At 40.1% G+C, this 24,303-nt stretch overlaps 2 protein-coding genes across 4 annotated transcripts; one reads left to right on the forward strand and one right to left on the reverse strand.

The window, feature by feature from the left end:
- Positions 1-4,844: 4,844 nt before the first annotated feature.
- ube3a (ubiquitin protein ligase E3A) lies at positions 4,845-14,992 on the forward strand. Of its 2 annotated transcripts, none has more exons than XM_006790391.3 (11): positions 4,845-5,088; positions 6,592-6,638; positions 7,709-7,986; positions 8,063-9,273; positions 9,359-9,503; positions 10,050-10,255; positions 10,596-10,760; positions 11,969-12,124; positions 12,209-12,282; positions 12,379-12,522; positions 12,627-14,992. In XM_006790391.3, coding segments are annotated over exons 2-11 (2,502 nt in total). In that variant the 5' UTR covers positions 4,845-5,088; positions 6,592-6,636; the 3' UTR covers positions 12,748-14,992. The 2 variants fall into 2 exon arrangements, with proteins under 2 accessions (XP_006790454.2, XP_006790455.2); XM_006790392.3 differs by having other exon boundaries at positions 7,913-7,986.
- Positions 14,993-16,087: 1,095 nt separating this feature from the next.
- Positions 16,088-21,814, reverse strand: cnga3a (cyclic nucleotide gated channel subunit alpha 3a). Of its 2 annotated transcripts, XM_035907551.2 has the most exons (8): positions 21,720-21,814; positions 21,504-21,593; positions 20,087-20,260; positions 19,064-19,123; positions 18,404-18,616; positions 18,184-18,285; positions 17,996-18,102; positions 16,088-17,894 (listed from the first exon to the last, which is right to left on the reverse strand). In XM_035907551.2, exons 1-8 carry the CDS (start codon positions 21,812-21,814, stop codon positions 16,498-16,500), a joined length of 2,238 nt encoding a protein of 745 aa, XP_035763444.2. In that variant the 3' UTR covers positions 16,088-16,497. The 2 variants fall into 2 exon arrangements, with proteins under 2 accessions (XP_035763444.2, XP_035763443.2); XM_035907550.2 differs by lacking the exons at positions 18,404-18,616; positions 19,064-19,123.
- Between the last annotated feature and the right edge of the window lie 2,489 nt (positions 21,815-24,303).

Consider the following 24,303-nt stretch of genomic DNA (forward strand, 5'->3'; position numbering starts at 1 on the left):
CTTATCCAATTTGGGGACTAGAGCCTATCCCAACTGGCATAGGGCGAGAGGCAGGGTACATCCTGGTCACGTCGCCAATCATTCTCAAGGCTAAAACAGAGACGGACAACCGTCATACTCACATTCACACCTACGGCCACTTTTGAATCACTGATTAACCTAACCCCACTGACTGCACGTCTTGAATTGTGGGAGGAAGTCTGAACGCCAAACAGAGAAGGCCCCGGGCAGGTGCTGGAATCAAACCCAGGACCTTCTTGTTGTGAGGCAACAGTGCTACAGTTTGAAAATGCTCACCGATAGCTAGGAAAACCCCCACTGACCTAAAAATGTGCCTTATAGCAGACACTAATGTTTCTTGGTAATTTAATTTTCTAATTTACAAAACAGGACAAATTTAGGGAAATGGACTATGAAGAAGTATTATGAATACATGTATTGGAAATGCTTTTTGTTTTACACATAAAGTTGAAAAACTATTTCAGAAAGTGACCAGATGCTTAGTTGGTATAAAGACCAAACTCGTCACTCCGACTGATTGGGGGCATCTGTAAAACAGAGGATCTTTGTGCCGTGAAGTGTGAAGCAGAAACCTTTATGTAAGCATATTTTGTTGTTTTTGCCTCATGAGCAGTTCAGCGGCCCGTTTGCCTGACCGTGTTGTGATAATGTCGACATTTGCTGAAGTGTTGAAAATCCCCTGCGCTGATGAGCCCGTGTTATGAGCCATCTCCGAGGATGTCTCTAAGGTACATGTGTCCCGATCGCACGAGACATCACCTCCGTCGTGATCGTCTCGGTGACCCCTGTCTCTGCCTGCTGTCTGGCACATTTCCAGGAATTGCTTAATACCCGTGATATAAAACGATCCTCTCCATCCTACGTCCTGCCCTGCAGTCTGCAGCATCTTCTCTGGAACTCTGGGCCACCCTGCAGTCTCACTCCCAGTTTGCATCGCAGAGGCTAAAAACACAAACACTTTTTTTTTTAGTTTGAACTTCATTGCCGTGTTTCTGCTTTTGTTCTTTCAGCGATTATGAGATAACTGGGAGAGTTAAAGAGCAGTTAAAAACTCCTTCTGACACATAGTAGGGAGAGTAACAATGATCTGTTAAATATTCTGTAACAAGTAAAAGTCTTAGATTCTAAATTTTACTTAAATCTCAGTAACTTTTTTTTTCTTCTAAATAAATCAGTTGCTCAGTTCCTGTGGGTGTATTAATTAAATGATCTGGACACAGTTTCGGCCTTACTGCCAGTTTTTGTCAGTGGTTATTTAAAAATCCCCCAAACAAACAACCAAAAAAACCCCAAATCCCTGCAGCCCACAGAGCATTTTCCCACAGATGACTACTATCAATACTGCAGAATTTTTGCAAACAAAGTATTTTTCCCTCGTCTTACCGAGTTATATTCAGCTGATGTCTAATGTTTTATCTTTGTGTCATGATAGTAAAGACAGAACAGACCAAGTAACCTGCAGGATGGTGCAGCTGATCACAGAGTAACAGGCCACTTGAAGATCTGAAGGCTAGCAATACAATAGAAGGTGTGCAGTGATGTGTTAGGTGCCTAGGGGCTCTCCTCTTACTTTGATGGGCTGAGTGGGGTGCTGGAGATTGACAGTGGTGTGACAGTGGTGTGGCAGTGGTGTCTTTCCCCCCCTCCATCCTTTCTCTTCCCTTGGTCTGCCTCCCTGTGTCATGATGTGTGCCTCAAAATGATATTCAGGTAGTTTGTATGACCCCCACATGCTTGCATATGTGCTCCTAAACTCTACTTAGTTTTTATGAGGCAAAGGGTTTGCATAACTTTAAGTTATGGGAACTAGTGAAGCTAATGCGTAAGTTCAATAAGGAAGATCTGTAATCACTCATCTGCTTTTCTGTTTACATGTCTCCTGCTTCCCCACGCGCTCGATACTGACATACTTCATGCTGTACTCTGACTAAAAAGTATTCCTTTAATTTTTTTTTAACAGTGTATAAACCTATTTTATTCACATAAGAGATAAGAACCTTTTTTATAAAAGGAAAGTAATATTCAGAGCTCGGCTTTTTCAGTTTAGCGTAGCCTCTCACTGAGGGTTTGAATCTGTGTTGTGGGACAGTATTATCGCCTCTCTTTCATAAAGGATCCTCCAGTGTCTACTCTGCTAAAGCAGGAAATAAAGAAGGCTGTAAAGCTTCTTTCCTGAATATCTTGAGAGTTCAAACAGCTCTGATTATGGCTACTTCTGGGTCGCTGAACCGTCCAAAACAAAACTCACTATTTGACCACACCCATCATTTCCTGGTTATGGGAACTGCCACTGCAGTCAAAGTACTTCTCCATACTGCATACTCCTCAGCTTCTGCATAATACAACAGTTTCTTTAGACACAGAGAGTTCATTGAAATCCAAACGTAGTTTCAAAGACAGAGACAGAAATCATGAGAGGCCATAATAAGAAGTTTCCTGCACACATGCGACCTGTTTGAAAGTAGGTCTGGTTGGGTATTTTAAAGCAGTTCTTCTGATTTAGTTTAAAGACATAAAGTCCCAAAACTTTAAAGCTTCAGCATTAAGATTTTGATTTTTGGAAGAGCAGAAATAAACATGTCTACAGCAAACACGTTTCCCCCATTATAACTAACCCATATCCATACTGGAGTTAGGGGTGTGGTCACCTTGATTGACAGGTATATGCTTTGACTCATTGAACTGGACCTCTACCTCTTTTTTAAATGTAGTTATCTGAGTAATAATACGGCTTTGCTGTGTGCCATCGGCTAACACTCATCTAAAGAGCTCCAGATTTGGTGATTGAAATGAAGAAGTATAACCTGGAAACGCACTGGCGTCTATGAGGTGCTTTGTGTGCTCACAGTGACTCCCAGTGTTCATGCGGGTTACTGCGGCCATGATGTGCAGTCCTAGAAAAGACCCTGGTGCAAAGAAAGACACAAGCATGGAAAGATCTGCTGTTTTAAGTGTCCTAGATGGCATGTTTATTTGGAGTGTAATCACTCAGAGCTCATTTTAGCACAGATGTAATTTGAAATGTAGCTTGAAGGCTGATGAATGTAAGAATGTAATTCTGTTACGTCTCTCCTGCCGAGCTAATATTTGCTGTATTCTGACCTCCACTTTGAGGAAATGAAGGCCTCTTGCTGTGCAGTGTGACACAGAGGATTGATAGGCACACAAACCAAATGTCACACAAAGAAAACTGTATATCGGGTTTGAACACTGACAGAATAACAAACATCTCCTCTGCACCACGAGAGCAATGCACATGGATTAGATAATGCATAATTTACAAGGCGGTTTTGACTGTACCTGATCTGCGTGTCAGCTTTGATTTATGGTGGCTGAATATGATTTAGAGGTTCGTGGACCACATCAGCTCTGAGAGTATTCAGACTCGTGCTATATATTCTGTTCCGTCTCTTCAGTTAAAACGTTCCCATGATTATACTCGAGTGAGGGATTTTCAACATAGAATTTCTAAAAACACCGGTTTTCTTTAGAAAGCATTATTTCTTTTTGTGCTCCATAACAGAATTATTTCTCCTCCAAAAACTACCCAAAAAGCAAACCACTGCCATGTAATTATATTATTAAACTTTTTAATGCTCAAAGCTTTCAAAATCAAATAAAAACTTACTCACAGTATAAAAACTTCAGCGAGGTTTTGTGAGTCACACAGTAAAGAACAAGCCTGTCAGAGGTGGGAAAAGAAAAGATTTCAAAGACTGAAAAGAAACCAAAGAGAGATGTGTCTGAAGAATCAACAGCCAGGTCACTAACAAGTGACTTAGCCAAGTCTGGAATTGAAGTCTCAAAGAAGACAATCACAAGGTCTGCAACCTTGCAACCTTTGGACTGCAAGGTTGCAGACCAAAAAAACCTAATAGACACCTTAAAGTCAGCCCAATGTATGCTGAGGACAAGCTGGAGAAAAGATTATGCATACTGGAAGCACACTAATGCATGATCTTCATGTTAAATAATTTAAATAAGTATTGTTGCTGAGTTGAGTGTAAACCAACAAATCTTCGTGCTGTAATATTCTGGGCAACTGGACACAACATGGCCAGGCTCTAAACAATTCTGCTATACTACATATTGTTATATCAAGTGTTCTCTATGTAGAGTTCTTCTGGTACATAATGAAGAAAGGCGAAATATCATCATATTAAACAGCCTTAAGTAAATATCATGGAAACTGTAGTTAATCACTAATTTTAACTGTCATATTTGAATTCAACCCATCCAAATCCATGAGAAATGTCATATTTTACCTCAGAAGCAGACAACTTCTGATTATTTACTAGAATCTTCTGACTAGTGTGACCCATTGTGGAGGACCAATCCACACCTAATTCTTTTTTTTTCCAGGAAATTTTAAATCTTGACATCTTTTCATATATACAGTGATCTTCTTTGAATGTTCTTCATCAAACAGACACTGATATCAGATACATGAATGTTAAGGAAGAAGAAAGAGAAGGGGAGAGAACATTGTATTATTATTATTATTATTAGTAGTAGTAGTAGTAGTGGTAGTATCATCATTATTATTAAAAGTAGTAGTAGTATTATCACTATTATTATTATTATTATCATTATTATTATTGTGTTTTTATGATTATTCTTAATGACTGAGTAATATTCTTTACATATTAAATTATTGAATTAGTGAATCTTTTGCCCACAGGAAACTTGTTTCTGCTGTTTTCACTCTGCTTGCTGATCCTGGATGATGTGGCTGTAGCTGCAGCCAGTTAAATTAAAGAGTTTAGCTGCACGGTGAACAGTAGGGGGCAGCATTGCGCCTGCGCTGTCTGGAGGAAACCAGGCGGAGAAGAAGAGCGTATATGGCGCCGTTGTTTACAGGCTGTTAGAGGAAATAAATTCGCTGTGACTCAACAAACTAAAATCATTTGGAGCTCTGCGTGTTGTCAGCTTCCATCGGCCATATTAACAAGCATTAATATCCCTGTAAAGTGTATTCTTTTGTGACGTTAGTGTGACCGCGGTCCGAGTGACTGAAGAGATTTTTTTTTTTGCACTGTCACTGACAGACAGGACTTCAAATCACAGGTCGGTGCTGAGACAGGACACGACACTCAATTCACCGCTCACTGCACGTTTTTTACTCTGAAACGAAGCGATTTAGAGTCCGTTAAACTGAAACGCTGACAGCTGTTTGAAAGCAGAGTCACAGACTAATTACCAGTAACGCTGATAATTGAGAAAATATTATTTAATTTTTTATGTTGTGCAATGTTATTTATATATTTATAAGTTGTATACTTCCTGTCATACACAGCCAAAACATTAGACATTACAGAGCTTAAATATATTAAATTAATTGAGGAAAATAGACAAGTTTATAAGTAGATCAATAGTGTATGTATGTATATATATATATTTATATAGATAGATAGAGATATATAGAGATATAGAGATATATAGAGATATAGATATATATAGATAGATAGATATGTGTGTGTGTGTGTGTGTGTGTATGTATATGTGTGTATATATATATATGTATATGTGTATATATATATGTGTATGTATATGTGTATATGTTTATACTCACATATATGTATATACACACACACACACACACACACATATATATGTATACATATATATGTGTATATATATATATATATATATATATATATATATATATATATATATATATATATATATATATATATATATTAGGGGTGCAACGATACACAAAATTCATGGTTCGGTTTGATACTTTGGTGTCACAGTTCGATATTTTTTCGATACAAAAAAATGTTCATGCCTTTGAAATTATAAATATATATTTTAACTCAAAAGTACAGTTTTTAAATGTAATGTTGCTGAAACAACAAAGTAATAAAAATAAATCTCTCTGATCGAGAAATCACTCATCTTTGGAAAAGAGAGTTTATTACAGAGAAATGGCTCTTTCCAAAATAAAAGCTATACTATACGCTTCTTCTGGGGTATATTCTCAGCAGCATATTAAACATATCAGGTCCCCATAAGGAGAATCATGTGCTAATGCTGTCTAAATGACTCGGGTAAAGTTTGTAGCATGCGTGCTTGTTGTTTTTGTCTGCTTTCACTTGTCTTTGCACTAGGATGATGTCGGAGTAAATGTGCAGTGATATTCATTGTGTTCCCACTAGTGCTGTCAGCGTTAATCTGACGTTAACGCCACAACACGGCAAATCTCCGTTAACGAGCTACCGCGGATCGCCCCATGCGTGGGGCTGGACTGTGTCAACACGTTAAGAGCTAACTGCGCTAACGCAGTAGTTCCCACCAATGTAATTGAGCATTGCCTGGCACATCCGACATACTGTTTTACTTTTGTCCATGACTCGCTTACCTTCAGGGTCATACCTCACATGAAGACCAAAATAGTTCCAAACGCCAGATCTGAATGAGAGTGGGGGAGGTTAATTTATATATTAAATTATATATTAAATTAATTTATTTTTTGTTGTTGCTTTAAGTTGTTAAGACTTTAAGCTTTTATTTAAAGGCTTTTACCTGCAAATAAGATCTCACAGTGCTTTTAAACTCTACTTTCAGAGCATTGTTCACCGGGCCTGCAGAGGGGAATCTGAATCCAGCCGAATGTAAGAACGACAACAATCTGGACCTCAGCTGGCACAAGCTAAGCTAATACACTAAGCTAATATGATTCATTAGACTGATGTTTTTGGTCACAGTTGCACTCCCTCTTTACTGTTTATAGATGATAATATTTTAGCCTCTCAAAACAAGAACATGTATAAATTGCCTGTTAAATACATAAACTGGATCTAAAAGATGAACATGGCTTGCAGATCTGAAAAGTATAAACAACACTTAGTGCCTTAAACCTGAGTTCTTTCTAATGTCTAGTAGGAGGCAGTGACTTTGATGAGAAAATGAACTCACTGCTCACTGAACCGAGCTCAGTAAACACTTTCCTGAAGGGTTTTTGGGTTCAGTCACTAGTTTAAGTCATCTTGAATAAAACATGATGCTCTTTTTCTAAATTATTGTCCCATTAGATTGAAAAAGCAGGGTATGATTTACTATGCCATGGATAAGTCATTTGCCTGTGAGCCACCAGTGTCCCACATTTTTAGATCCATCATGTGGACGGCACTCAGCCTATGGCTTCACAACAGAATGTGTGACCCCATGTTGTCTTTGTCCATCTTTTATATACAGCTTATGGTTAATATAGTTTGTACAGGAAAAAAAGTAAATTTGTATTTTTCTAACCCTACAAAGTGATGATAATATCAATTACTTTTCAAAGTTTTCTACAGTAAATGAGATAGGAATTGATCAGAAAACGAATCTGTTCTTATTTCTGTTCCTCGACATCACAGACATAAAAGTGCTGCAGTTTATTCAGACTATGAAAGAGCAAATCATACTGATGCTTCAGAGCAATCAGTATAAACAATAAAAAACAGTTTTCTGCACTGAATACTTGACGTGGTTATCTCCTGTACTTTATGAACTCTTAAAAGTGTTGGAAAAAAATCATTAGTACCTGCCAAAGTTTCACCCACTCCTATTTACTGGAAGGGCCTGTAACTCAGTTTATACAGAACCAAAGTTCATTGTTTGTGTTTTAGTTGTTTGTTTTTTTTAACCCTAGAAGGTTTTGTTACCATCAGTCTGACTTCTGTCTGAATGTCCTACGCAGGAACAGAGCGACTGCAAAGCTTCTAATTGAGCGCTACTTTCGGCAGTTAACTGAAGGCTGTGGAAATGGCAACTGCACGAATGAGTTTTGCGCATCATGTTGTGATTTTCAACCTTTGGATAACAATTCAGCAGCTGCCAAAGCGCTCGAGCTGTTTAAGATTAATGCCAAACTCTGTGATTATCACCCCTCCATCACGGCCAGTGCTGACGGAAGAACTCGGGAGGGCAGTGAGATGAGCAATAAAGACCCCGGTTTCACCAAGGAGGACTTCTCAGGTACTGTATGGCTAGCTCTGGACTCTTGCAGATGCTAACTTTGAACCAGTCCCTAAATTTGTTTGTTCTGTTGCAGAGGTTCATCACCTCACAGAGAACACAGTCTGTACGATCTTGAGTTTCTGTGAAGAAGAAGGGGATTATTCTGCTCTCGTCCGAGTCATCGGCAGGGTCTTCTCCAATGCGGAAGCCCTGATGAAGAGTTTCAGGAAAGATGAATCCAATTCTACCGACAACCTTGAGTCTTGTAAACCGGCAGATATGAAGAAAGATGAGAAACTGAGTGAGAGAAGCTCAGAGAAGACAGGTGCTTCTTCTGCAGCCTCTTTGCCAGGTGAGGCTTTGAATGAAGTGTTTGATGCCTGTGAGGTTACAGTGGACATTGGCGCTGTGAGGAGAGTCTACGACAGACTTCTGTCTATCGACCAGCTGCAGGTGGCTCTGGTGAATGCTCTCATTTACCTCACTCCAAATGTTGAACTTGACCTGGAATATCTTGACGTGTACGAAACAAACCCAGATTACCTGAACATCTTCATTATCGTCATGGAGAATACTAACCTTCACAGCCCAGAGTACCTCGAAGTGGCATTACCACAGTTCTGCAAAGCAATGAGCAAACTTCCAGTGATCGCGCTTGCCAGGCTGACGAAGCTCTGGTCAAAGTACGATCTCCCGCACATCCGCCGTATGATGGAGACCTTCCAGCAGCTCATTACGTTTACAGTTGTTAGCAACGAGTACGACGGCGAAAATCTGGTAAACGACGACGAGACTGTGGTGGCTGCGACGCAGTGTTTACAGGTCGTCTTCTTTGCAAGCATTCTGGGAGGTGACGTGGACGTAGAGCACAACGAGGAGGACGAGGAAGACTCTGACTCAGACGAGCTGACGCTGCACGAGCTGCTTGGCGAGGAAAGGCTCTATAAGAAAGGCCCCCGCATAAATCCCCTGGAGAAAGAACTGGGCGTCCGACCGATGGACAGCATAAAGCCTCTCATCCCCTTCGAGGATTTTATTAACGAATCGCTTAACGATGTCATCGAGATGGACAAGGACTTCACTTTCTTCAAGGTCAATGCAGAAACAAAGTTTTCTTTCCAGACCTGCCCTTTCATCCTCAGTGTCATCACCAAGAACCAAGGGCTGTACTACGACAACAGGATCCGAATGTACAGCGAGCGACGCCTCACGGCTCTTTTCAGCATGGTCCAGGGGCAGCAGCCCAACCCCTACCTCAAGCTCAAAGTGCGCAGAGACCACATCATCGACGACGCTCTCGTCAGAGTGAGTTGCACTGCCTTAGGGTAATTGGAGGATGTCGAAATCAGTGTTGTTCAGTTTGAAAAGTGAAACCTCCTCTGTGTTGCAGCTGGAGATGATCTCCATGGAGAACCCGTCCGACTTGAAGAAACAGCTCTATGTTGAGTTTGAGGGTGAGCAAGGTGTAGATGAGGGAGGCGTTTCAAAGGAGTTCTTTCAGCTGGTTCTTGAAGAAATCTTCAACCCTGACATAGGTGAGAATTTTCAGCCCAAGTGGATTGTGGACATTTTGTAAATGTTGTTGTGTATCCGAACAAAAGAACACATTTATTTGACAGGCGAACAGGGGGATTGAGATGATTGTCATGTTTTATTAATTATGCAGCAAGCTGAAGTCAGGATACGATCATCTTAGCATGAGTACTAGAAACTTAATAAAATAATGCCGTACAGTTCAAAAGTCTTGAATCCAAGAAGCTAGATCGTTTAAAGTGGTCTTTAAAGAGCAACACTTCTCCGGGCTTTCTAAAGATCTTTCAAAGGTTTCTTTGGACATCTCCAGTCTAATCCCTGTACAACTTTCAGAGGATTTTTCTTCAAGCCCAGGCACAGTAACCCCACCCACCTGCTGTTCAGACCTTCAGTTTACAAGGGGCAGCCAATCAAAAGAAAACTGACCTATAAAACATTTAAGTATTTAAGTTTAATAAGGATTACTCTGAACTGTTATTTACGCAGAGCTGCTTCATGCATTTAATTTTTCCATGTCCATTTTCCTGTCTGCCTGATGTTCCGAACAGGAATGTTCACCTACGAGAACGACACCAAACTTTTCTGGTTTAATTCATCTTCTCTGGAGACTGAAGCGCAGTACACTCTTATTGGAATCGTCCTCGGTCTCGCGATTTACAACAACTGCATCCTGGACGTCCACTTTCCAATGGTTGTCTACAGGAAGCTCATGGGAAAGAAAGGGACCTACTTGGACCTATCAGACTCACATCCAGTATAGTAACTTCCTCCAAAGCTCATTCACAGTGAATCACTACAGTTCACAGTAGTTTTAATATGTATATGTATATTTATATGGATACACCATAATAAAATGGGAATGGTTGGTGATATTAAAGTCCTGTTTGTGGCACATTAGTATATGTGAGGGGGCAAACTCCTCAAGATGGGTCCCCCCTCACATATACTAATGTGCCACAAACAGGACTTTAATATCACCAACCATTCCCATTTTATTACGGTGTATCCATATAAATGGTCCACCCTGTACACCCCTGTAATCACATCAGAGGCACCCGTGCAAAGAAAGTCTTATCTTTTTTTTTGTGCTCCAGGTTCTCTATCAAAGTCTGAAGGGAGTACTTGAATATATGGGAAATGTGGAAGAAGACATGATGATGACCTTCCAGATATCGCACACTGACCTCTTCGGAAACCCAGTAATACACGACTTAAAGGAGCAAGGAGACCAGATTCCCGTTACTAAGGAGAACCGACAGGTGAGGTGTGAGCTGGACCGTGTTACAGCTACAGCTCCTTAATTCACCTTATATGTCCTTTTTTGGTTTACTAATAAATCCCCATGCTACTGTGTTGTTTGGTCTGTGATTTTAGTCTGTTGTTAGGGGGTTGCTAGTCAACGTGGTGGGGATGTCCTCTATCATGAATAATAAGAGAGTTTTGTGTATATAATTTTGATTTCATTGGCGTGTTATTGGCCACGGATGAGTCATTTGGTCTATTGGTAGGTAATTGCTAGGCAATATGATGACATCATAATATACGATAGTCATAATATATGGCCTAAGATGTATCTGTGTCCCAAATATGGTTGTTAAACTCTGGATCGTGCAGAAGAACTTTTAGTGCAAACAAATAGATTTTGTGTATTGAGTGGTATACCGTAATCCACTAGATTAAAAATATATGATGACTTTTGAGTTCATTTAAAATGGAAAATATTGAACCTTACACCCCAAAAAGTTAGGAACGTCTGTGTCGAACTTTTCACTACCGCTTGGCGAGTAGGTGAATTTTCAGACAAACCAGCATTTTATGGACAAACCTGCCAGCGATCAAAGCAATCACAAGGTTTTCAGCAACTTCCAGCAACCACTCGCCAGCCAGTCAAGGAATACACACTTTTCCCTGGTGACCAGGGTTAGCAGGAGGTCAGTGACCAGCCTCACAGCCATTGTGCATTGCTTCATTAGATATTCTATTAACATTTATGTAATAAGTAAAGTTATTATAGAAGAAAATCAGCTGATTCAGAGGCAGTCAGAGGGGAGGCACTGGTTTATTATCTTGTTCTGATTTTTGGTCTCTTCTTTTAATTTATCTCCGGTTCCTTTAAAATCATGCATCATTTATATTTAAGCTTACCTAAAAATTAGACATTTCTATGGCTATATAATATGTTAAGATGGAAGTCTGATTCTAGACTCAACGCAGTTTTGACCAAATGTGTCGCCACATAAATAAGGGAGCCCTAACTGACACTTCTGCTGTTCCTCTTTTGACTGAAATGTATATTTCACAAGTACGGAAACAGGAACACACGATGAAGACGAACTAGTATGTTATGCAATACAGCTGGCATTCTTCAACAGAGAAATCTGTAGAGTCGGCTCTCTAAAAATACAGATTATAAAAAGTTAATGATGAAAAACTGCTTCAGATATATTTAACTTCCTTCCTTTTTTAGGAGTTTGTGGATGTGTATGCTGATTACATCCTGAACAAGAGTGTGGAGAGACAATTCAAAGCCTTCAAAAAAGGCTTCCTAATGGTCACAAATGAGTCCCCGCTGAAATATTTGTTTAGACCAGAAGAAGTAGAGCTGCTTATCTGTGGAAGCAGGGTGAGAGAGCGCATCCCCATTTATATTTTTATATCTTAATTGTGTTCGGTGCTGCATTGATGACAGTCTCCGATCATTACACAGAAACTGGACTTTGAAGCGCTCGAAAAGACGACGGAATATGACGGCGGCTACAGCAAAGACAGTCAGGTTATCAAGTGAGTCTGATAAAGTCTAAACATGTTTGGAAGTACTTAAACTTTATGCACATTTTCTCATCAGTTTAATGTTTTTATTCAATTATCCACCCGCAGAGATTTCTGGGAAGTCGTGCATTCATTTGGGGAAGACCAAAAGAAATTGTTTCTTCAGTTCACGACGGGCTCAGACAGGGCGCCTGTTGGCGGGCTCGGCAAATTAAAAATGATCATTGCGAAGAACGGCTCTGACACAGACAGGTGCTGCCCTGACCAGATTTAAGAAACACTCAAACGATCCGTAACTCAAAGCTCTCTGTGGATGCTGATTTCAGATTTCCCCACTTCTGCCATTTTTCTTGCAGGCTACCAACCTCCCACACCTGCTTTAATGCACTGCTGCTCCCTGAGTACTCCTCCAAGGAAAAGCTGAGAGAGAGACTTCTCAAGGCCATCACTTATGCCAAAGGGTTTGGGATGCTGTGACGAAGCCGCAAAGTTATCAGAGCCAAAAAAGGGAGTATTAAGAAAGTGAATAGGGAAATGCAGTGGAGAAAAATACTGTAATAACCCTGTGCCTAACCAAACTACTGCAGTCCACTGCTGGCCTTTCACACTTCATATGCATTAGATTTCCCAACAGACTGTATTTAAAAGATGGACGCCATTTCCTGGTTTGAAAAGTGAAGCTCAAGTGCCTTAAACCTGCATTCTTTCTGATGACCAGCAGGGGGAGACTTCACTGGTGGAATGAGATGTCATTATCCCAAAAGATGGAACAATGGAAAAATATATATGTAAAAAGTTCACAGATCAGTGCAGAGAAATAAAATATAACCGAAACGCAGCGAATATGAAATAAGTAAAAAGTCAATTGTCGTAATTAAGAGCTAAATATAATTTAATAAGGCTAATTGAAATACAATGTAAACTTTTTTTATCAAGTGTGGTGAAAAGAACAAGCACAACAGCTGTCAGAGGTCATCAGAGTGTAGTGAACAAGGAATAGGGTGGCTGAACGTCCACAGGAAACATCTGTAAACCTCCTGTCACCGGTGACGTCTGTGCACGCGATGAGTTAACGGTCTGAGTCAGTATTTTCAAGTTAGCCGTGACCCCTGTTAAAGCTAAGAAGGAGGCTGTGCTTTACTGTGACTGACAAGATATTGGCCTCCGAGGCCTCCCATTTTCCTGTTTCCCGTCCTTTGCACAACCTTTACTATGAATAACTATAAATTCGGTACACATCATTTCAACACATCATGTGGTGCGTGCACAGCTGTGCTCATCTGTCATTGTTGCTTGAGCTCTTTTTACTCTAAAGAAAACAGGGCTCCCTCACCAGTTTAAGAGTTTAAATCAGTGCTCCTTAAAACCTAAAAAATATAAATCTGTACAAATCAGTACTAGATCATCTTTAGACATAAAACTAGCTAGCTAACTAAAGAAAGAAACTGGATTTTGAAACCTAAATGTCAGGAGGTATAACAGTTATGGTGTGACACTCAGTTTGAGGCTTCACAACGGGAGCTCATGAACCAGTCGATGTCGTTAGCGTGGTTCAGCATTACTACCGTTTTGTATTTTTAATGGATTTTTATTTATATTTCACTTTGATGTTTTGTTTTTTAATCAGTGTGGTTTCCAGACTGGGTTTGCTCGTCTCAGTTTAGTTTTTATTGCATGTTTTTAGTTTCATTTTTTATCCGTTTATCAGTTTTAGTCTGTAGGACTGTTTTTCAGGTGCAGATTTAAGAAGTTCACATTAGGCATTAAAACACATGGACGTCCCAGCCGCACCAAGCACATGCAGCAGTATCTCCTCACGCTCCTCAAGACTAAAACTAAACAAGGTTTTATTTTATTTTTGTTTTTTTAAGAACAAAATATTGTATTTTTTTAATTCTAGTTTCAATGTTTACCACAGTAACTGAAATGTTTTTGTCACACCTACTTTTCCTTTAGTTTAGCTGCGGTTGTGTCCATCTTTTACTTACAGTCTGTAGATTTCCCAGAGTTGAAAGGCGCTTAAATATTTAAATCTTTTCACGCGTGTTTCGTTTCTGAGCCAACATCAAACTGTATTGTGAAAGTGCACTTACACAGAGCACATTCAGGATATTTTGCATTTAGTTTGACTTGTTTTGTGTGTTTTCTGCAGTTGTCGTAATGTAGCAGCATTCGGTGCACACACTCTGGGCATAACGGTGCTCTTTGGGTATGATTGTCATTTACTATATGCTGAACTGAAGCCTTTTTTAATTCCTGCTATTGAAGTCAAAACAACCTCATAGAGAAGCTTATATTTAAACATTTTCTTTACCCAGAAATAAAAAAAATAAATGTTATATCCAGATGTGATTATATCTGGTTACGATCTAACAGTTTTGTGTTGTGACCTGACAGTTTGGTTTCAGAGTATGCTTCCTGACTGGTCGGTTCAGACTTTCACTTCCTCTTTCTTTTGTTTTGTTTGCTAATCTTACTGATTGCACAGTTATGAGGTGCCAAATGTGCAAGGCCTACACAAGAAAAAGAATCACACCATGTTTTATTTTGCCAAATGTCTCAGGTACAAACACAGAACGTGCAGATAACGTGAAACTCTTTTGTAAAGCTTCTGTTATGCAAATTAAATAAAGGTGAATTTAAAAAACAACAACATTAACACTCACTGGAAGACTTTAAGCTGAAACTTTGTTTTTCAAATAAATACCTGATCATGACTGCGGCTCGTCTCACAGTCACAGATTCATTTCTTCGTTCTTACTTTTGGAAAATTTGGTTTCAAACCTCTCTAGAGGTCGCCACAGCGTATCACCTCTCCTTTCAATAACTGCCATCAGATTTTAGCAGCTCGACAACACGCAGCAGAATAAGTTAGCACGTAGCTGATGAACACAACGGGGTCCTTGCTTAAATTCAACATTGCTGATGAAGCTAAAATCAGACTTTTCACAAAACATGGTGATAATGGTTCAGTCAAGAGAGTGGTGCAAGGTCACATTTATGTGTATCTGTGAGAAATAGAAGAACTGAGCAGTTAAATAATAAAGTGTCATCACTTGACCTTTGAGTTGGTTTTCTGCTGCACTTGAGTGGTCAAAGTAGATGTTAGACTTTTAAAGGGCAATTTAGCTCTGAGGGGAAACGTTAAACAAATATTCTTTGTCAAACTTCTCTTTTTTTCATGTTTCTGTAAAGAGTGATCAAAATTTCAGAGATTTTATTGGCAACCACGTTTATGCAAAGACTCATAACTCATGCAGTTCTCTGTGACATGCTGGTTATCAGCTTCTGCATCCATCAGCCACCCACTTTTTAAGGGTTGATCAGCGATGAAGCTGATCTTTGAGAATGTTTTTAGTGTGGTCCATCCAGGAATGGATCATCATCAGCCAGGTTTGGAAGCAGATATTCAGGATGTCTTATAGAACTGAGGAAATTACGGAGATCAAGGCTGATTTATTTCCAACTTAAACTTGAAACTTGTGAAATGCCTGTGTTTCTTCATTATGTCATAGAAACATGGTAAAAAAAAAAAAAAAAAGTTTCCAAAACACAAAATTTGTGCTACTGACAAAACTTTAGAACAGGAAAAGCATGACATTTATGTGCCTTTAATCACATAGCTTGGCTGAAAAAAAGAAAGAAGAAGAGGTATTTCACAGTTTTCTGTGGACCAGGAAGTTTTCAAAGGGTTTTCAGGGGTTTTAAAGTCAGCAGCAACACTTTAATGATCCTCAGTTACAACAGATTAAAAAAACTGTGAGTTCCCCATGTTCATTCACCCACAACATGACAATGTACCAGTATAAAGTGAATGTTATATGAACACTTTAATGTTTATTCACATATTAGATTTACAGCCGATAGCCGATAACTTATCAACAGCACTGACATTTCACTTTGTACATTTTTAAGCAGTGTAAAATGGATGTGTCAGCTGCATTTTTACTTCACAAATAGATCAATATGGAAGAAAAAGATTTTCTGGGACAAAAATTGTTCTACTATTATGAAAATCTTTTTTTTTCCCAACACGCTTAGTAGTTTTATATATGAAAAATATGAAATTGGCTGTCAGTCGTAGCATACACACAGAAATATACATTTGCTGTACACAGTTTGACACATTATACTGATAATAAACGTGCTGTATAAATGGATATGAATGTGGGCCTTTAAAAAGTGACACTCCCTCGTGTGCTGTAAAGTTCTCGAGTGTCTCTTGCGTTACTGGACCTTTTTGTCTTTGTCGGCCACCACCTCAGACAGATCCTCTGGTTTTATGGATTTCACTTTGTCCTCCATCGCTGACACTCTTTGCTTCATTCTTGTCGAGTTGAACGTGAACTCCGCCATCAGCTGGGCGAACTTGGTCTGCATAGTGTCCAGATTGCTCTGCAGTTTAACGATCTTCTCCTCTATGTCCTTGGGGTCGGCGCCGGCATTGGCGACCGCCTCGTCGATCAGGTTGTCCTTCATCAGGATGGCTTTCCCCTTCTCTTCTAGAGCCTTCTTGGCATCTGGATACTCAGTGAGGGCTTCCATCAAGTCGTCCTTGGAAAGGGCAAAGAGGTCAGAGTAACCCACGCTTCTGATGTTGGCCGTTCTTCTGTTGCCCGCTTTACTGCCCTTGATACCCAAGATGCTGATTTCACCAAAGTACGCGCCATCACTCAGCACTACAAACTGAGTCACTCCATCGTCAGCCACCACCGCTAGCTTCCCTTCCTTGATGATGTACATCTCCCTGCCAATATCCCCTTTCTTACAGATGTAATCTCCAGGGCTAAACACTTGTGGCTGCAGCTTGAGCACCAGTTCAATCAACAAACCGGCTTCGCAGTCCTGAAAAATCCGCACTTTCTTCAGCGTATCCAAATGGACATTGATGGCAATCTCAGCCTTTAGCTTGTCCGGGAGAGTTTTTAAAACTTCCTTTTCATCACAGGTTTTCTTCTCAGTCCACAGGTAGTCAAACCACTTGATGACCCTGGCCTCCAGTTCTTTGGTGACCTTTCGAAACTGCATGTACTGCTTTATGGAGTCAATCTTCGCCTGAAACTCAGCGCGAGAGGCGTTCATGTTGGAGATCATAGCGCCAACGTTACCGACAATACTGGCAAAAATCAGCACACCAGTGAGGAAGTCGGCAATAACAAAGAGGTATTCAACATCCCTGACAGGTGCGGGGGTCTCTCCAATGGTGGTGAGGGTCAGCGTGGACCAGTATAGGGAGTAGATGTACTTTCTTGCCAAGCGGCCATGCTCTGGGTGGCTGATATTGGGGTAAACCCAAGTGTCCGACCCAAATCCGATGGATTTTGAAATGGCAAAGAATAGACAAGCGTTCCAATGGATGATAGTAAGAATGTAAAGCACAAGATTGCTGATACGGAACATGTTTGGAAAGCTGGTTCTGGTTTCAGTCCTCTCGAAAAACTCAAAAAGCCTTGGCAGTTTGCAAAGGCGGTTTAATCTGAATTCCGGGTTGTTGATTCCATATTTCAGAAACAGCAGATCAGTGGGTATCATTGCAATCATGTCGTATTTGAATTGAGAAGTTGTTCTGTATTTATCTCTCAGTTTTTTGGAATCTTTTACCAGCAGGCCTTGTTCCAGGTAACCTGAGGGACAAACACCAAATTAGAAGCCAGATCTTGTGCTACAGTACAGCCTAATTGGTGTACAAAAACATAATTTCTGTAAATGCCGTCAGGATTCTGACCTGTTCTTGATCTGACAAATGTGTCTGCAAAGTAGATGAGGTCTGTGGTGTAGTCCAGGACTAGCCATAAATGTATATACGACTCCTGGAGTTCATTAAAGCAGGCCCTAAAATACAAGGAGAACAAATAAGTCAATGCTCCTTTAAGTGAATAATTATTAATATGTGAAGGCTATACATATGCCTACCTCGTTATGATCATCATTAGGTTATAAAACACGGGGCCTGCAATGACGGAGAGCCACCTGTAGTACTGATCTGTAGCAGGATCCATAATCCAGATTTCTTTCCTGAAACCAGCAAAGCATCAGAACGTGTTTAATGTTGCACAGAGATGAAAGTGACAGATGTGGTTTCTGTAGTTAAATTTACCAGCTGCCGCAGACTCTGAATTTAACGGGTACTTACGGTGGCTCTTCTTTCTTTTTATCATCTTTCTTATCATCTTTCTTCTCGTCTTTTTTCTCATCCTTCTTCTCGTCTTTTTTCTCATCCTTCTTCTCATCTTTTTTCTCATCTTTCTTTTCCTCGTCCTTCTTGTCCCCATCCTTCTTCTCTTCATCTTTTTTCTCCTCCTTTTTCTCATCTTTTTTAATCTCCTCTTTTTTGTCCTCTTTTTTGCTACGGATTACAAGTTTAGTGTTTTTATAGTGGTGAAAAAGGACGGAGGTGGTCTATGAAGGACTGCTAGAAGACTAGAAAGCTACCTTGAAAGGAGTCTACAGAGACAATTCATTTGGATTCATGGTGCAGGTCATACGTTTGTCCAGCAGATGGCATCATACTGCAGGTAGTCCCTGTTATTTTAAGCACACTTTATGACCTTACAATTCCTTATCTGAACTTCCCCAAAGTTGGATCAGAATAATCCACATCATGACTTCCAACAAAACCCCTGAGGTGGGTAAAGGGGTGGGAGGCACAGCATAGAGAAGCGGAGGATGTGAAGACATGGTTCAAGGAGTTTGGTGCTAACATAGCTATGCTACGTGGCGTTGTAGCTACAACAAATATCGATAATGTCCACTTCTAAAGGAAACTCTTTTCTATTTTCTGACACACACTTACTCGTCTGTGTTGTTGCAGTTATTCATGTTGTAAGCAGCCAGCGGCCACTTACTGGCAAGGCTTTTGGGAAGAAAGACAATTTTTTTTCTTTTTACTTTCTTTTTGCACAAGGCTTCTCATTCATCATATAAATGTGATATTTTTATGGCAAAACCCCTCTTTTCTTTTAGGTTACACACATTCCTATTGGTTGGGAGGGTTTTGTTTATGATCTATATTCACCCTGATCTTTGAATGGGGTAAAAGGGAATGGTGAGCTAGCTTTTGGCTATTAGCTCCCCCACTGTTGGCTGTGACATTAACTTTCTTGTTTAAGATATTAAAGCGCTGTTTTATCCGTTCATAAAATAATAAAAGCTAAATTATACTGTAAATAGTTTGAAATGAGATGCGTGCTTGGGCCTAGGAACACATCTGAAAGAACATCTTTCAATAAACAAATTTCTGTTTTCGTGCCAAGTACAAAAAATGATTTTTTTTTCTATAAAGAAAAAAGAACATCCATTTAGAAACTCTGGCCTTCTTTGGGCCTATAAAACTGTTCAGTGATCTAATCAATACAAATTTTAAATTCTTTTTTGGACGTTCCAAGACCACGGGCTCAACCTTGATAGGCAGTGGGTCGAGCAACATGCTTTCAGTTTTCAGGTAAAGTTGTGCACATTTCTACAGGAATCCTGAACCACAATGTGGACGTTATTACAGCAACATGGCTCTCCAAGCTCTCCTCTGTGTGCTAAACGACTAAACATTAGCCACAGTATGAAACAAAAAATCCTATTAAGCAAGACTGGGCAGACATCTCACAGTGGTAAACACCATGGTGTCTTAATTTGTTTCAAATTCACTGCATCATCATTTCTATATTCCTCACACTTTCACTTTTTTGGAACCAGGGCCCTGAGTAAAGTGTCCTGTTTGTCCAGTTTTGTGTTAAATCATTCAAACATTAGAAACCATAACTGCTGTGGCTCAAGAAAACTCTTAAACTGACCACAGCAGCTCTCACCACACCACGCTTACTTTCTCTTACGGACTGCGTCGTGATGCCCCGCAGACTGAGCACTGCTGTGTAGACTGGACGTGTCTTTGAGCTCTGGACCTCTGAAGCGGTCGAGGAACGAGTCGTGTCTCTCTTGTTCAGGCTTCACTCTGTGAGACGCCCAATTCCGCAGCATGAAGAAGAAGTAAGACAGTCTAGAGAGTCAGCGGGAGGTAAAAACAGCACAAAGTGACACCAGTCTAGGCTAGAAACCATCAACAGTCATGTCAAAGGTAAATACCCACAGTGGAAGAAACATTCAGATCCTTTACTTGGAGGCTATCTGTAAAATCAAGCATCTACCATTAGACACTTGGTTTGTCTGTCAGGGGTTCTCACTCATCCAGGTCATGGTTGTCTAGAGTGCTTGAGTAAAAGGCAGCCAGAGTTCTTTTTAGTTCCTGAAGATCTTTCATCCTCTCCAGTACTCAAAACTGACTGGGAGTCCTGGGTACTTCACCTTAGAGGGGAAGCCAACACATCAGACGTCACAGAGAAGACAGCTGGCTTGAGAGAGGAGTAAAGGAGGCCACCTACATCCAGCTGCCATAGCTGGCCAGAGGTGGTGGTCTATAACACCAACTATCAGCTACTTCAAACTTAGTCCTGAGGTCCCCTTACAGGTGATCAAACCACCATTCACACCTTCACCTGTGCGACTCTAACAACTCACATGATGGTAGAGTGGAGCAACGTCTGAAGAAGCCCCTCAGACTGAGAGGTGAATTGGAAAGAACTCAGTTTCCTTCGCCTCAAGCACTTCAGACTTTTCAAACTGTGGTTCATGCTCTTTCAGTGTCAGACGATGAATGAAGTTTGGTCTTGTCATATTTCTTTTGGATGAAAATGTTTAGTTTTCATATGTTTCAGTGCCAGTTTTGTTTTTAATTATTCTAATATAATCTTGTCAGTAAATATAAGTTATTGTACAAACCAAAATCAGCTGTTTCTGAGGAGCGTCATTTGAGAAGTCTTTCTTGGAATAACCCTTTACACTAATGTCTTTAACTTGGTGAAGTCATTATATCCAAAATATATCAACTTTGCATTAACATTAAATTTTTATTTATTTTTTTAGTTATTTATGTTTTTTAATTTCTGGCTAATTTCAAAGTCATAACTCGGGAGCAGAAGAGAAAATGTTGACATTTGGTCAGATACCGAATTGGAGACGGCAATAATTGGAAGCTATTCATTTGTGTGGGCAGATGTGCCTATAAACGAAAAGACAGACTGGCTGGTGCATGTGTATGTTTGAGGCAGTACTTCTAACTTATAACCACCTGATAACCATTGGTTTGCTCATCAGCAGCATATTGCATTAGGAGAAACTTCAGAATCGTTTCTTTCCACCTTTGGTAAATACCGGCTAATTTAAGCACTGCAGCTGGCATTTACCTGGCCATTGCCCCGGCACCTGTAAATGAGTCTCTGTGGGACTCTGAGCGCAGTGCTCTGTCACAGTTGTCCCCACAAAGAGAGTGAACTCTGGAAGACAGCAGGAGGGGAATGATTATATTGACAAGACCTCATAAAACAAGTCAAGATGTCTCATTTCAGTCAGTTAAGGATCCAAAAGTCTCCCAAAAATCACCAGCAATGCTAACATCAGACCTGCTCTCCCCATTTTCAATAACACCGAGCTCATCGTCATTGGCGGACAGCCGCCTTCTCGCTGAAAAGGAGTTTTCACTGCAGACTTTCGCCATCTTCTCCTGCCTGGCTCTGCGGGCCTGGACACTGGGACACAGAAAAATCAGTGAAATGTGATGGGGTCATACGGGCCTGAAATCAAAGATCAGCAAAACAGAGACTCGTGTGTTAATGTGTTTACCGAACGCCACTCTTCACTGTCTGTCTGAGAGTGGCACCTAAAAATACATCCCGATAATGACCTTAAACACTAAACAGGATCAGTGCGCTCTCTCTGTGAACCATCAGCTTGCTTTTAAAATAACTAAGCTATGGCTTACAGGGGCGCTGCAAATGTTCTTTGGTGTGCAGCACGTTAAAGATTTGAACAAGAAGTAGACTACAACTGCAGGAGTGTGTAGAAGCTCTCCAGGATGTTTTGGAATGAATTAGAGGAAAAAAATCGTATTTTTATGTTTTTATGACCTCTTTAAAAAGTTATAACCAAAAAAAAAAAAAAAAAAGAGGGTAACAGGTGTGAGATTAAATCCTCTTTTGCTTTAAATTATTTTGTTGTTATGCATGTTTCTCTGTGTTTATTTTTATTTTTTAGTGGTGATGATGGTCAATACTGACTCACTGATCTCTGGGGAACAGCAATGTTTGTAACACGTGCACTCATGTAGATTAGTGCTAATACCAGGGGGTTAAGCAGTCCCCACTTAAATTAACTGACACTGACATTCGCCAAGAAGCCGAGAGCTCCAAGGGTGACGAAAGGTAAAAGCAGCAGGCCGTCTGTGAGTGTGAGTTACATCATATTCTGACACTGTGGTGGACACTGAGGGTCAGAAATCACATAATGTGTCTTAGGGGATGAGTTTTAATCTGCATTGTCTTGCTTCCTTGGTTTCTACTGGGAGCCACCACACAGAAAAGTGTTATATATCAGGAAATTAAATATAAATTAACTAATAAAAATACACCAAATGCAAATAAACTAAACAAAAATAGAAACATAAAAAATACACAAAAATACAAACACTTGCAAAGTTCTGGAAGGCTATAAAGGATATAAACATCACTTATAGCTTGAAACTTCCACACTAAAATCCACACTAACCTGCCTGTACCCTCATAAATGTACACAGTCTGACTGAGGTGAAGGAACTCATTTAAATCAAAACTAAAGCCGCATACTGATGGGTTGTTTTTTCTATCCCTGCAAAATGAATTGCTCTGCAAGGGTCAAAACAATCTCACGTGTTTGTTTTCATTAAAATATCCCATTCCTTAAGATGCACATGTCTTTATCTTTTACCAAAACCTTTATTAGAACCAAACATAAACCTTTGAAGTTGATTATTTGAGGGTTACAAGTTACACACAAGACAAGATTTAACGGAAAAATCCCCTTTGAATTCTCTATATCTATTATAACGCCCTGAAATGCTATGCACAATTGAAATATTTAATGCATTTTTTAAATATATAAACTGGATCTAAAGGTCAAATTATTGGAGATAGAAGAAGGAAAAAGTCACCTGTCTGACGCCTTTTCACGCAGATTTTTGGGAGGCAGCAATTCTCATACGATTCCTCCGATATAATCCCATCTTCCCACACAGAAAGATAACTTCTTTCTTTCTTCTTTTAATCCACAGAAATATTTCCAAACGCTCTGACCCGTGAAAAAGTCGCTAAAAATACCGATACCGGCCGTCCATAATTGACCCCTGAGGTTCTGCTCCCCGAAGTCGGCGCACACTGAGCGGGCAGGTCTGAGATGAGAGGAGAGGGGAGGAGTCCCGTGCGTCCTCCAGCTGCCATCACTGCTCACGGCAAACGCAGTGCTCTGGTGTGACATATATGTCATCAGTGTGTATTCACTGCTGAAGTTTTGCCCTTGCAGTTTACTGAGCTCAAACACGTGGCAAACGGCCGCACACAAAACTGATGAACAAATGATCATGATGGTCATGATAAGAAAAGAAAAACACTGATAGACTGAAACTGGGAGGTCTCCTGCTTTAAAGTCGCTTTTGTTTTTAGCCCATCCACCCAGACCTCCTCCTTATGGCATTTTTGTGCTTCACAAATTCCATCACGTTACTTTTCGATGTTGCGATAAAACAGGAATCATAGTATGTGGAGGCATGCATCTCAGGGGAAAAAGCTTATTTCTGTTTTGTAACTTCTTCGTCATTTTAAGAGTCGGATAGTAAGGTTATTTGCATTCAGTATCACATTTCAAATTTCAAAGAACGAACATGGCGAAGGTGAAAACATTCAGATCGAGGCTTGGTAAACTTCACTAATCAATAGGTGACATCACAGTAGCTACAATTATCTTTTAAACTATCTGTGGCATTCATGCAACCAGTGGTGTGAACCACAGACAAAAAGGGACTCATGTGCTCAGGTAGCATACAGGTACAGGAATCTAGATGACAGAGAATTAAAGTGAATGCTAATGTAGTTTTACTGCGTTTTGCCATGTTTGGCAAATGTAAAAAACAACTGGGTGATCTTAGAGATGATTTAAAATTCCAATAAAATAATAACA

This window comes from Neolamprologus brichardi, chromosome 23 (assembly GCF_056152115.1).
Source record: "Neolamprologus brichardi isolate AB-2024 chromosome 23, ASM5615211v1, whole genome shotgun sequence".
In the NCBI taxonomy this organism is placed as follows: domain Eukaryota; kingdom Metazoa; phylum Chordata; class Actinopteri; order Cichliformes; family Cichlidae; genus Neolamprologus; species Neolamprologus brichardi.